At 39.5% G+C, this 14,104-nt stretch overlaps 1 protein-coding gene across 1 annotated transcript in view; it reads left to right on the plus strand.

Moving 5' to 3' along the window:
• Positions 1-14,104, plus strand: part of mAChR-A (muscarinic Acetylcholine Receptor, A-type) — a 54,492-nt gene that overhangs the window by 10,762 nt on the left and 29,626 nt on the right. Inside the window, exon 3 of the mRNA XM_019058380.2 lies at positions 2,924-3,203. Coding sequence (XP_018913925.2) covers positions 2,924-3,203 — 280 coding nt within the window. The remainder of the gene's footprint in view (positions 1-2,923; positions 3,204-14,104) is intronic.

Here is a 14,104-nt window from a genome sequence, read left to right on the forward strand (position 1 = left end):
TTATGGTCCAACAAAGACCTTAACCATGGGCGTATAGCTAGGGGGGTCCTGGGGGGGCCTGCCCCCCTCCCCAGAAAAACGGGATCCTCCATTCTTCATCCCCCGCTCTTTTCACCACGAGAAGTGGTCCCATGGCCCTCCCCAGAGAAATTTCCTAGCTACGCCCCTGACCTTAACCTAGAAATTAGATGAATCATATGTACGTAGAGATGATGATCCAACGAAGATCCTTCTTTTGTGATGATGTTTTAGCGGATCGAAAAGCTTCGCCCAGCACAATGTAATAAAGATCGTTTGTAACAAATAAAACGAAAGGTATCAAGGCTAATCATACTTATTTTATTAGATTAACAAAGATTATGTATTAAGCCGAAAGTTTTTAGGGAACCTCAGATATGGAGACAAAATGCACTCTGAATCCGAGTTAGGAAACTTCATCAAACTATCATTTCAAGGAGAGTGAGCAACTGACATCCCATCGAATATTTTTGGTCCCGTCAGAGTCGTTGGATTATAGCCTGCGGATAGTGTGCCACAACTTGAACTCCCAACTTCCTAATGCACATTTGGTGGAGATATTTCATGTTCCATCAGCACACGCAAAGTTTCGAACGGGATGTAATTAAACGGAAAGAGAGATATTTGGACGTGTTTAAGCTAAAAGGAACTATGTTACATGCAATCTCTATGCGCATAGTTCCTTTTAGCATAAATAAGTTCATTTCAACGAGGAAAGTTGGGAGGAAATGAAGCCGCGGGATGAGAGCTAACTCGAATCTGGCCGACGGTGATGGCGGCAGCGCGGCACAGATGAACCCTGATTGTCAAAATGGAACATGTTCATGTTCAGATGAGCCCCAAATCACATGTTTTTGCACGCAGTCCAGGGCTCATATTTTTCCTTCAAATGGGTCCATGTATCAGCGGTAAAACTGCAAAAATGCGTATTTCAGTCGCGGTGTTTTGAAATCTCCACTACTAATTTATTTTTTAAAAAGGAGACTGAACCAACATCAAGGCTTGAAGTTTTCACAGACTATTCTTTGTAAAGACAAAAAGATAGCTGATATTTTTAAAAAATGACGTTCTATAGTTTTCCAAGCATGAGATGAAGTATGACAAGAAGTCTGCAACCCCGCAAACAGGGATTCACAAACTGTCTTCCTCAGTAAAAACGCCGTAACTCCATCCTAGATTTTTTCAGCTATTTACTGACAAAATTTCTTACTGCCTAGAAACCAATGACCATTTATCCTTCTTAATTCTGAAGTGACTGTGGCACACAATGGAAATTTCAGATTCACAAAATGAAGCATGCATGATGGTGATCAGGTTTTCTCGCGTAATACCTACAACAATATGTGTGGAAGAGCGGTGCAAAGTCTTGATTGGCAGGGCCGGCTTTAGGGGGTAGCGGTGGCCACATGCGCCGCGGCCCATGGCGGCAAATTTAGGGGGCGGCAAATGTTGTAATTTTTTCAAATGTTGGTATCAAGAAAAAATCAGATTAAAAAAAATTACAAACGAAAAAAGACGAAAAAATGTTTCATTTCCTGAGAGTTGAAGTATAGTAAATTCTAATTTTTTCGTCTTTCGGTGATGCAAGAGATAGCGCCTCTCATTAGTCTAGTTGAGAAACCAAACACGCAATTTGGCCTGGAGCGGCGCGGCGCAGACAGCAATGATGACGCGGACTTGAGACGGAAAAGAAAAGCCATAGGCGCGCTGGTCAGCATGTAACGCATATTAGCGCCTAAAAGACTCCATGAATACTTCACGCATTGCGTCAAACTTATTGTTAGTGCGGTCAGCAGCGGTCGGCGTGAAACGCATAGCGCCTACAAGACTGTAGGGATACTTCATGCATTGCGCCAAACACAGTGCGGTTGGCGCAGTGGCGGAAATTAAAATCATTAAACCACATTCATGTTTATTCTTTCATACTTTTTTCGTTCTTTGCTTATAAATGAAAGGCCTCGCCCACACAGGGATAGGTTTGCGGAACTTAATTTTCTCGCAAAGTTCCGTAAACTTTTGCTAGTGTTGACAGGGCTAAACTACCGATTACTAGTTCAATATAGAACATGAAACATGAAAATCTGCCATGTTCGAAACCTAGATACGTGGTATCTGAGGCCGCCCATGGCAAAAAGTCGACTTGAAGAAATCCGAAACAAGCCCGCGTTTACGTTTATTTTTTTCGCTTATTTTTTTCCCATTATTCCATAGCAATTTACAATCCTTATAGAGCATTTTTCAATCTAACTTTGCATACGAGACGGGGAACACAGTCTAATCACATACCACGTATGAAATTCAATTTTCTTCTTTACATACATCTTGCTCTTGAATTTTGCGTAGCTCTCTTCAACAGCTCTCATTACATTTTAATATTTACAGGATATATTATTATAAGTGATGCCTTTCCTCAATCTCCCGAATCAAAATTATTTTAAAATTTACTCTTAACGTTATTGTTACCCAACTCGTGATAATCTTTGACAATCTGATTCAATAGTCTTAACTTGGTGTTGGAAATCTTCACTGATTTTAGTATCTCGAGGGTCGAAGATGATTTTTCACTTCCATTCAGCAAGTTTGTTTACTAATAACGAGGTATTCGGCTGTAGACTACCTTAATGATGACCATGAGATGATGATGCTTTGAGACCCATAAAAATGGCTCGGAGATCCATAATTTCTAACCAAAGTGACTTACCGTCTACAGTATGGCTTTCTGAGCCGCATACTTAATTGATCTTGAACCTATAAGCATAGCTCCACGAACTATATTTTATGGCTCCATGATCCATAACTCGGCCGGCAAGTCACTCTTCCCATACTTGTTTTGGAGTGCGACAATTTTGCATGAGCACCTTTAAAGAGAAATTGTTTCATATGATGTTATAATTTATTGTTTCAGGATGTGCGTGGGGAGTTTCGTTACTGCTGTGGCCTCCTTGGATATACGCCTGGCCCTACATCGAGGGCGAGCGGACCGTGCCTGCCACCGAGTGTTACATACAATTTATAGAGACCAATCATTATATTACTTTCGGTACTGCGATAGCTGCCTTCTACGTTCCTGTTACTGTTATGTGCATTTTATACTTTAGGATATGGAAAGAAACCAAGAAAAGACAAAAAGATCTACCGAATCTCCAAGCGGGCAAAAAAGATAGTAGTAAACGCTCCAATTCTAGGTAAGTTCACATTTGCTATACCATACTGTACACTGGAAAAAAAAACACATTGGTTCTAGAGCCCAGACTCTTGAAAACATTGAAAAGAAAAAATACTCTTGATTCAATCGGATTTTTGCTTGAATCAAAACGAAATCCGCTTAAAATAAGAGGCTTGGTTCTTGATTTAAGCTAGATTCTGATTGAATCAAGAGTACTTTTTCTTGTCGATGTTTTTAAGAGTCTGGACTCTAGATCCATGTGTTTTTTTTTCCAGTGAATGTTAGGACCTTGAAAAGCGGAATATGCTGGTTCAAGAGCGCTTTTGAGAAAAATTTTAAAGCCAATTTCTGGATTCCAAGAAATTTTTTAAGAATTTCCAAGGATCACATCGTGCTGTAGTGCGTCAAGTATTTGTACACACTATTTGACCAACCCTTAGATTGTTGCATCATTATCGAAAGACTTTGATCGATACATAGCATTGCTAAAATAGGGACTTATCAATCAAGCTCATTCGATAACGATTCGATAATCGACCGCAGGAAACGTTTTGAAATAGATTCAAAAGTACATCCCGAGTGATAAAGCAAATCGAGAGGCAAAATGATTCGTGATATTCACTCGGGACGTACTTTCGGAGTTATTTCAAATCGTTTCTCGATCATATTTTGTATCTAAATATCTGACGTGCTGCAGCGAGATGTGACGCTCGAAAATTCTTAAGAAACGAAGAATTCTAAAATCCAGTGATTATCAATGAATCGATCGAGGACTTTCATCCAAAGTGCTGAAGTCAATAGTCCGGAGACCCCAAAGTCCGGATTATTATGTGACTGTGTGCCAGTGTCGTGGCGTGGGTTGCGATGTATTGATTGCTATGCCATTTGAAGCTATGGTAAATGATCGATTATCAAGGTGTTCGCTGCGAACACCCTGTTTATCGATCCTTTTTCATAGATTAAATGGCAGATCAATCGAAATATCGCAAATCGCGGCACGCCACTGCTGTGTGCGGGAAGAAGAATCCCAGTGCACTGAAATAATGAAAATTCATATGTTCGCCCTCTGCTTGAAATAGTGTTTTACAAACATGTTGGCATGGCTTTGCGCATCCTAATTTGATAACATTCTGCAATAAAGAACTATACTATCTCTGGCATATTTTAGAAACAACATACATGCCTTTGGTTTCCCTATGAAGATTATGTGATTTTGCGGGAGAGCCAGAGATAGTGGTTCCTCATTGCAAAAAGTAATCCAATTCAACAACGTTAACTCGAACTAAGACGTAAACCACTTATTAATGTCAGAAAGTTGAGACCGAAACTACATAGCCACAACCATAAAGTAGATTAACAATGTCCACCTTGAGGAAGGATGCCAGCACAATTTGGTTACATTTTACCAAACCGAAGAAAATTACCCCGCGTTAGAGGCTTTCTTTAATAGCGGAATGGAAAGCCTCAAGACTGCTAAAGTTGGCTGTACTCAAAATCAAGAGGAAGGTTTTCTCTATTGAAAAAAACATGAGTGGAGGTTGGCGGTAAAATCACATGGTCGTCGTAATCTGTAAACTGTCGAGAACTGTTTCAAGCTTGAATAACTATCGGTTCCTCTTCCCCGGACTACATGCAAAAACAGAGCAGTTAGATTTACATAAATTCCCATACGCTCCTCCACTACCCCACCCCCCTATCTCAAATACTTCAGAATATGCCGAGTCTACTATGCAATTCGCCCATCTGGTATGGTGAGGTTAGGTTTTCACCTCTTGTTTGTTCTATAGATTTTTATACTCAAATATGTTTGCTTCGTCTCCTCAATATCGAGACTCTCCTTACAAATGGACCGCGGTAATTAGGCAGGAACCGAGTTACATCAGCCATTGCCAAAAACTGAGCTATTTCATTTTTTTACATGAAAACGGTTCTGCGGATTTTTCTTCAAATTTCAGTGAATTTTTTGCATAGTGCGAAGCTAGTCCCATAAAATTTTCAAAGAAATCGGTACAAAAGTTCTTTTGTAAAAAATTAAATTGCCCAGTTATATGCGGCAGAAGCGGATGTGGCTTGGTTCCTTTCTGCTGAACGCGGTCCATATCGAAGTTGCGAAGTTGCACCCAAGCATTTTTTGAAGTTTTGCGCAGTAAATTATCCAAAACTTTTAATCCCGAAAATTCATCATTTTTTTTTATCGTGCCAGAAGTTAATTCAAGTTGCTCCTAATTTCTAGACTCCAGAAGCACCTTTCATCAGAAACATCTTGAATATGTAAAATGATACATGTTTTTAAGTAAGAATCGCCGTCAGATGACGTCCCTAGGTGGTAAATTTTCTAATTTTTAGATATATTTTTATACTGCGAAATCAGCTCTCTGAGTACTCTCAGATGAAGCGATTAGAAATTTGCGCGCAACTCTCCATTGATGATCTCAAAAATCGGGCTGAAACCGACAAGTTTATAAGGTAATCATATTCTGATGGCTCAACTCGAACATGCACCTCGCATCTCTCACAATTTTGTAGACTTTCTTTCATACTTTAATTTTTGTGCAGGAAAAAATCAACGTTATCTTTGAAAGTTTCTGGGATAATTTGCTTCGTTTGAAGGATATCCTGCGAACTGTCAAGTAATAAAACTGACTCATTATCTCTTCAAAAAGAAAAAAGAAAAAAAAGAAAAAAAGAGGAAAAAAAACATCGCAATCAACATACGTAATTTCGGATCGAGCCATTGATACCAATCTCTTGTTTACTCCGAAAATATTTCTCTCCAACCTCTTGAATCAAACAAACGGAACTCACCGCGCAACTGACTCGCGCCATATTACAGAAGAATCGGTTTCTGTTAGACGGGTGTTAATCCAGTAACTCGTGAGCCCTAGCGTGCTGCGTGATCAACGAAAACCAGGGCTCACGAGTTCCTGGACTCACGCCCGTCTACCAGAGACCGATTCAAAAAAAGGCGCGTTCCAATTTCGGCTGAGAATCCTTCATAATATAAGGTGTTTTGCCCGGCTCGAGAGTTGGATTTTTCAACTGAAACGAAAGGATATCTTTGAGGAAGAGACACGACGACGACGAGGAAGAGGAATAGGCGGGGGCGGGCGAACGAAGGAGAGAGTGAAAAGAAATCAACTTAATGGATCGGCAAGAGGAAATCAAAGCTCTGTCAGGTCGGATGCAACGGCGGCGGCAGCGGCGAGCATTTTTGAGCTGGCTCTTACGTATTTGATGCTTTTGACTTCTCCCGGGGCGGGCCTTTGCCGAGTCAAACGTAAAGTCTCTGAAGGGAAAATTTAATCTCGCCATAATCTGTCAGTCACTGTTCCGCAGATTCAATCGCCCTGGACTCTCATCCAGTGGCGGGGCCTGAATGATCGATTTTCGACATTTTCCCATTTGTAGCCATGGTAAGGAATCGATTATTAAGTTGTCCTTTGCGAGCACCCTGTTTATCGATCCTTTCCCATGGGTGAAAATGGCAGATCGATCGATATATCGAAAAGTACGCCACGCCACGCCACTGCTCTGATCCTATGGAAATAACCAATCCTGTCTCCGGGGCTGAGACGATCGCCTCAACGCTTAATATTCTATCGAAATCCTATTCAATAGCCTCTAACCCTCTTCTTCTCGGAACCATTAACAGGTCCTCTCTCTCTCTCTTGCGCCTCATCTATTGCCAAATCAGTGGAAAAATACTCTCGCCGTCTCCCTGTCTTCAGATACATTATATTTTACAAGTCCTCATTGACAAACGGAATGCTCAAGTTTAATATGCATATTGCATCAAATACTTAAATTCAATAAGATGATAAATAAAATATGCCAACAGTTAACAGTTCAACATTTCCGACCACAGCACGTGGTTTATAAAAGCAGCAAGTTTTATAAATTATTCATATTTATAACAAAGCTCTGAAGACGCTCAAACGGACGAAATGCATTAGCTAGTAAACATCAAATTAAGCACCTTTTGGCATATTATTTATTATCTTATTAAACTAAATTTCTCAAGTTTCTATAAGGCGAATTTTCGCGAGTGGGTTTGGTTGACTTTTTCGACCAAAACCTTATGAGGGACTTTTTTTTTCAACCCAATCAACAAGCCTATTAAGCGCATCAACAACCGGTGTTCCCCTCCAGAGGTAGGTCAAAAAGTGGATGGGAAAAAACGGTTTCACCAGAAACCTCGAAAACCAACCAATTTTTCCAAAATAGCGGTGTTCTGTGCGAGCAACAACAACCGCGGTGAGGTGATGCTGATAAAGTAAAGTGTAAAAATTACACGTACATTTGCATATTTGTATTATAATTTGTTTGATATTTTATATCGTAGATTAAGTTTTGTTGCATTGGCCCATCGGCGCGCTATTTTTTACCAATAATCCGGGATTTGGCTCGTTTTCTTCACGGTTTGGTTGAAAATTAGGTACATATTCGATTCTAATTGGTCCAAATTCAAACGGTGCATGTATTCAACGGAGTCATGTACACAAAATATTAACCAATGTCAATGTCTAGAGAATCTCGAAAAAGACACCTATGTACTCATGAATTACTTACTTCAATGGTGCAAAATTAACTTCCTGAATTTTAATGAAGAAAAGACAGTATTTATGCTGATACATACTAGAATTAAATGTAATTGGAACTTCAATATATTCGTGGATGAAAGGCAATTAGAAGAAGTAAACGCACTAAAATATCTTGGACTCTACCTTGATAATAAATTAAACTTTGAAATGCATTGTGACAAAATAAGATCTAAAATAGCTTCGTCAATTTTTGTCCTGAGGATGTTAAGTAAATTCTGCGATAAAAAACTTCTTCTACTAGCCTATCACGCACTAGTCGAGTCTCATATAAATTACTGTATCAATACTTGGTCATGCGCGAGTAATAAACAGATAGAAAAAATCTTTATTCTCCAAAAAAAAATCAATCAGAACCATTCTGAAACTGAAGCAAGATACATCATGCCGAGAACACTTCATAAAAAATGAGATATTAACATTACCGGCCAAAATAATTATGAGTCACTTAAAATTACTGGCTAAAAGGCTGAAGGGAGATAAGGCAGAGACACATGGGTATGGCACAAGATATCACCAATTTAGCAGTTTATCAAAGAACGACACATACCTAACAAAGGCATGGAAATTCTTTGATAAATTGCCAAATATTATACAGGAAAGCATATATAGTCCAACATTCGGTAAGCTGGCCGCAAGGCATTTGATTGCAAAATGCCCGTACTCAATCAATGAATTTTTGAATGTAAATGAATGAATTTTAGACGATTTGTATGTAAATATGTTTATACCTATCAGTACCTTTATTTAGAATGACGTTTTTGTGAAGCCAAATGTGCAAAAAGCAAAAGAATAAATAAATAAAATAAAAAAAAAAATAAATAAAATAAAATAAAACCGAATTCAGTCGCGAAAATTCGCCTACTGACGATCAAAGTCCCAGAGTTCCCATCCGAATGAGAGGAAGCTCGTTGGGAGTCATCAGTTCTAAAATCGTCAAACCGCATTATTGTCCAATGAAAACTTGGCAGATGTGTTCCGTCCGGCCAAGTATGATGGATAGTGGCACTCCAATTTGATCAAAATTTGAAGAATGCTAATATTTCAGAATTTCAAAGGAAATAATTTGGCAAAGCTGCGTAGCTTGAACAAAGTGCGGCTGCGTTTGGAAACTTGGAACTTCTGGAAATGATTGAGGCTTTAGGCTAAGCTTCAATTTCCGAAGTTTGACCTGATAGAAGCTTTTATTTTAGCCATATTTTATTGACAACTGCTCCATCCGGTGCCAAATAAAAAGAGGATTTCTGTGAAGTCTCCGTGTCATGTACAATAAGTCGGATTTGTAAATTTATCGTTTGACACAGCCATTAGACGGTCTTTATTCAAGAGTTTGACGAAGTCAAGACCTACGATAAAAGGTAGAAGACCTGACGCCGCGTCGCGCCGTAGAACTTCGTTCAAGATGGCGTCTGATATTGAAACTTTGCCCCGGGATGTTGAGAGATGCTGCGTCTACGGTTTTGTCCGATTAATTAAAATTAAGCTTGTGCGTGATTAAATCCAACTTATTCGAAGGATGGGATTATTTTTCCCTCACGGTATTGCCACTTCCAGATGGGTAATTGTCTAATTTTTTGAGGCGTGTTATAGAGTTCCAATCGGAGTTTTGAGGCGTGTTTCAAGCTAAATTGGACGAATAAAATAGAGATGGGAATTGAACGAGTATAAGAATAGCGGCTCATTTAATTTTCACTTTAACATTATTTTTTATACTATTCTTTAACGTATTTACCCTCCCTCAGGGGAAAAAATGATCAAATTATTTCTACGCATCGGGAAAAATAATGTGAGATTTTGACAAGTCTATGACATTTCCTGGTGTCCTGTCATAACATGCATCTGAGGTTGCAAAAACAAAAAATCCTATTTTTTACTGGCTTAATCCGCGGATGTGATAACTCAATGTCTCTCATATCAGAAATCTCATGTCAGAAAGATTATTTTTGATAATAACGCTAATATGCACGCATTACATTCAATGAAAAACGAAAAATTGAAGATAAATGATTTTTCTGCAACATCTTTCGAAACATCGGTGCAGTCTCATCTGAGCGATTCGGGAATGTAGTATTAGCCTTGTTAACAAAAATAATCCACAACAAAGCGCATGCTCTAAAAACCACACACCTATTTTTAATTATACCTAATTTTTTCCTGATCGAAGTTCTAACACAAAGCAACATGATAGGGAGCCCAAACCTGATAAGAGCACAAAGACTTGGACGTATTTATGCTAAAAGGAACTATGTTGCACACAAACCCTATGATCATAGTTCCTCGATCTTAGCATAAATACGTCCAATTAGCGGATAAAACGGATATTTCTCGGCTCTTTCATTCATAAATACGTAAATGGATGCCACGATATACATGCTTTATGTGCGAGCAATAAAGAATTAATTTAATAAACGAATCAAAACACTAAAGAATGCAACATTTTGGTGACCAATCACGGTATAAAGTAATGAGCGCAGTGCTAGAATTTTCGACTTCATCCCGCCGTTTTACGGAACACGAGTCGATTATTGGCTCGCTATCAAATGACATTGATCGATAACTAGCATTGCCAAGATAGGGTTTTATCGATCAAGTTCATTCGACAAGGCAGTATGTACAATATTGAAGTTTTCAGAAAATGGATGCAGGAGCTTCCGAGTTGAAACTTTTGACAAAAAGCTTTTATCGTGTTATGTTAGGCGCGACAGGTGTAAGCACTATGTTCTGCGTGCTTGCGTTGATCGATCGATTGATAATTTCTGGATTTTAGGACACTGCTTTAGGAATTTTCGAGCATCCCATTTCGCTGTGTGCACAAAATATTACACAGATCAATTTTGAAATAGCTTTAAAGGTACTTTCCGAGAAAATATCGCAAAAATATTTGCGCCATTCATTCAGGATGAACTTTTGGAGCTATTTCAGAGAGTTTGTTGCTCAAATTTTGTGTGCAAATACTAGACGCACAGCGTAAGCGTTAATGAGTAGCTCATAAATTCTCAAAAAGTGTTCAAATATCGCCAGATTTTATCAACTGATCGATCGACCAGCGAATCGTTCGCCTTAAATTATATAATTCTTCGGTAATTGGGCGTAAAAGGCTTGAATTGCTACTAGGATGGTGCAGTTTTTTGTAGCATTTTCAGCAAATCAAATTCATTATTCGCGCAACTTTATTCCACACAATAATGAGAATAAATTCGGAGAAGATTGAGGGTAACATTCTTAGCAGAGCTTTTGGATAGGTCTTTATTGTAACTAACGACACGAAGCACAACCTTAGCAGTACTGTAAGGTCCATACACCCCCCCCCCCCCGGTAAAAATTTGCAATATGTGCTTCGTTTCAAAATACCATAGGAATTTTTATAGTCGGCTACTGAAGGCAATAGAAAATCATACAGCTGGCTGTAGAAAGCGAAGAAATTCATACAGCCGGGCTATACGAAGCGATAAAAAAGTATACAGCCGGGCTATAGTTCCTATCGCCGGGCTATGCAGTTTATCGCCATCGGCTATAAAAGGCTACAAGAAATTGTGAAGAATTTCGTGTGCTTTGGAAATCATTAAGTTTGATACGGAACCTCCTTAATATTTACAAAACACACATTATATTTTACTTAAATACACATTTTTTTTCATCAATTAAAATGAGAGTAATCCATAAAGGATGTGCACACATCTCAAAATCATGAGTTGAGAAACGCTGACTCCGCGAGATTAAATATTAGAGCCTAACACAAAGCGGAGCGGCGACGCACTGGCGCCTACAAACCTAACAGGGATACTTCACGCATTGCGCAATGCGTGAAGTATCCCTGTTAGGTTTGTAGGCGCTGGCTGCCCGCCCGCCGTGCCGCAGCGTGCCACAGTGCTTGAAGCAACTATTTCACACCAGAGGTATTGCACAGTATCATACGAAGTTGAAGGCGCTCCTATATATTAGGAATGGCAGGCATCTTTCAAAAGTACGGAGCTTTCCTCGCAAAATAAATCAATATACTACGGCCCAGAAACAGAGCGGTAGTCCAAAAATTCACTAAATCCTAGCATCCGTAATTAGTAGCGTTTAGCATACACTTTATCGCCTGGCTGTACCTTTATCGCCATCGGCTATAAAAGGCAATAAGAAATTGTATAGCCAACTATAGGAACTATAGGAAATCTTACAGCCGGCTGTAGGTCTATAGTATTTTGGAACACAGACCCCACTGCCAATTTTTACCAGGGCCTTTAATCGAGGAAGTCCTCAATTTTGAAGGGAACTCGATTTTGAGAATTTGGGCGTTACCCATTACCGCTCTCCTGAGCAAGTCGCGAGTATCGCCTGCCTATTCTTGGCGGAGCCGACAACGAGGGTGTCTTATTTCATCAGGTGCTCAGCTGTGTAGCTCTGCTCGTGGAGGAATGTCTCTGCTGCCAGTCGGTAAAATTAAACTCAATTAAGAACTCGGCCAACTTTCTCAAACGCTTAGCTCGGGGGGCTAAATATAGACTGGTGGATTCCCAACGCTCTCACTACAATCCCTTTTCCTCCCCCTTTTTCATCCCTCGTGCTTTCCCGCCGCTCTCCCCCCCCCCGGTATCATTCGTCATCTATTCAACCGATTCGCATCCTTTTCTCGCGTCGATGCGAACTGCTTCGAATCAACATCCCTGCCGACGCTGAAATTTCCGAAATTCAGTTTCATTCAAATTCCTTCAAATATTAATTAAAAGTCAGTGGGCCGATTATTATATTGATCTTGATAGACAAAGCTAGGGGGAATGGAGGGATTCAATTGGTCGTTATGGACTAAGAGGGAAAATGATAGACTAATTGTAGGGTCTCTCGTGGGTTGTCACTGGTAGAGTCCCTTTACACTGAGAGTCAAGACAATGTGAATCCATTTCTGATCGGTTCCCGTATTTTAGACCTCCACAGTGTCACAAAGAGGAATAAAGATTACATTTTCACCGATTGCAAAGATTGTAATGTAGAATGAACTGGGGAATAACGGGTTCGACAAGGAACGAACGGAAAGAGAGAAGGAACGGAGAACTGAATTTGAGAATGATCTGATCAAAGATTAAGAAAAACTGCCAATTTGTGTGATCTTTATTCCCGTGTGTGACTCCATAAGAGGGGGTTGTCTTGACTCTCAGTATAAAGGGACTCTAGTCACTAGGTAATTCTTTACTTACTTTCTTTATTCATTGCAACCATGGAATAAATAGAGTCGTAATGTAAATGGGAGAGCTGGCGCCATGTTCTGATCGACGAGTTCCGAGCCCGGTGTGCGCCGAGCTCAGGTCACTTTTCCGATACATGTTCGATTCAAAATGGCGGTGTGGAATACGTAGTAATTCCTCTTCTTTGTTTACATCGGATGGCCGGGTCTCCATGTACCGAAGACAATCGATTATGTATCGAAAATGTGACTCGGCGTCACACAGGAGTCTCGGGATTCGGGACATGGAAAATGCTTAAAAGTGGCGCCAGCTCTCCCACTTACATTACGACTCTATGTACTCTATGATTGCAACCACTCGCTTCCGTCGATAGGGTAGCTCCATTTTCCCTTAATTTATTTGTCTATGGCATTGCCTATCAAAATCGATTACCAGCCCGCGGTTCTATGAGCTCCGATTCAGAATTAACCTCCAGTTATTATACACTTAAAAGGGTTTCTAAGTGCCCACTAATTGAACCGCATAATGCAGAAAGGAAACAAGTCCCATTAGTAATTGCCAAATTTTATCGGATACTTGTTTTATTCGCGGAAGAAAGGTAATGTAGATTCTTTTAAAAATTTCAGGGGATTTTTCTCTGTAACGTGAAGCAAATTCCCAGTAATTCTCGAAAGAATCCACACAACTGCTCTTCTCTAAAAATGAATTGTTCGATGAAATTAGGAAATGGCTGATGTGAATAGGTTCTCTTCTGCTAACGCGGTTCAACTTTTAACCTTGGTCAAGTTTTTTTTGGTTATCTGCAGTTCTAGTGAGTCTAAAAGTGGCATTGGATACACTGAAAAAAAAAAAAAGAAAAAAAAAACACATTGGATCTAGAGTCCAGACTCTTGAAAACATTGACAAGAAAAAATATTCTTTATTCAATCAGATTTAAGCTTAAATCAAAAGGAAATCCGCTCAAATTAAGAGGCTTGATTCTTGATTTAAGCTTATATCTGATTGAATCAAGAGTACTTTTTCTTGTCGGTGTTTTTAAGAGTCTGGACTTTAGATCCATCAGTTTTTTTTCGGTGTATTTTGGAAACAAGCGTAGACGACTAAATTTTCCTAAAGATGCAAATACAAATTTTACCGATTAAAAGTTATATCTC

Source organism: Bemisia tabaci, chromosome 2, assembly GCF_918797505.1.
Source record: "Bemisia tabaci chromosome 2, PGI_BMITA_v3".
NCBI classification, from domain to species: Eukaryota; Metazoa; Arthropoda; class Insecta; order Hemiptera; family Aleyrodidae; genus Bemisia; species Bemisia tabaci.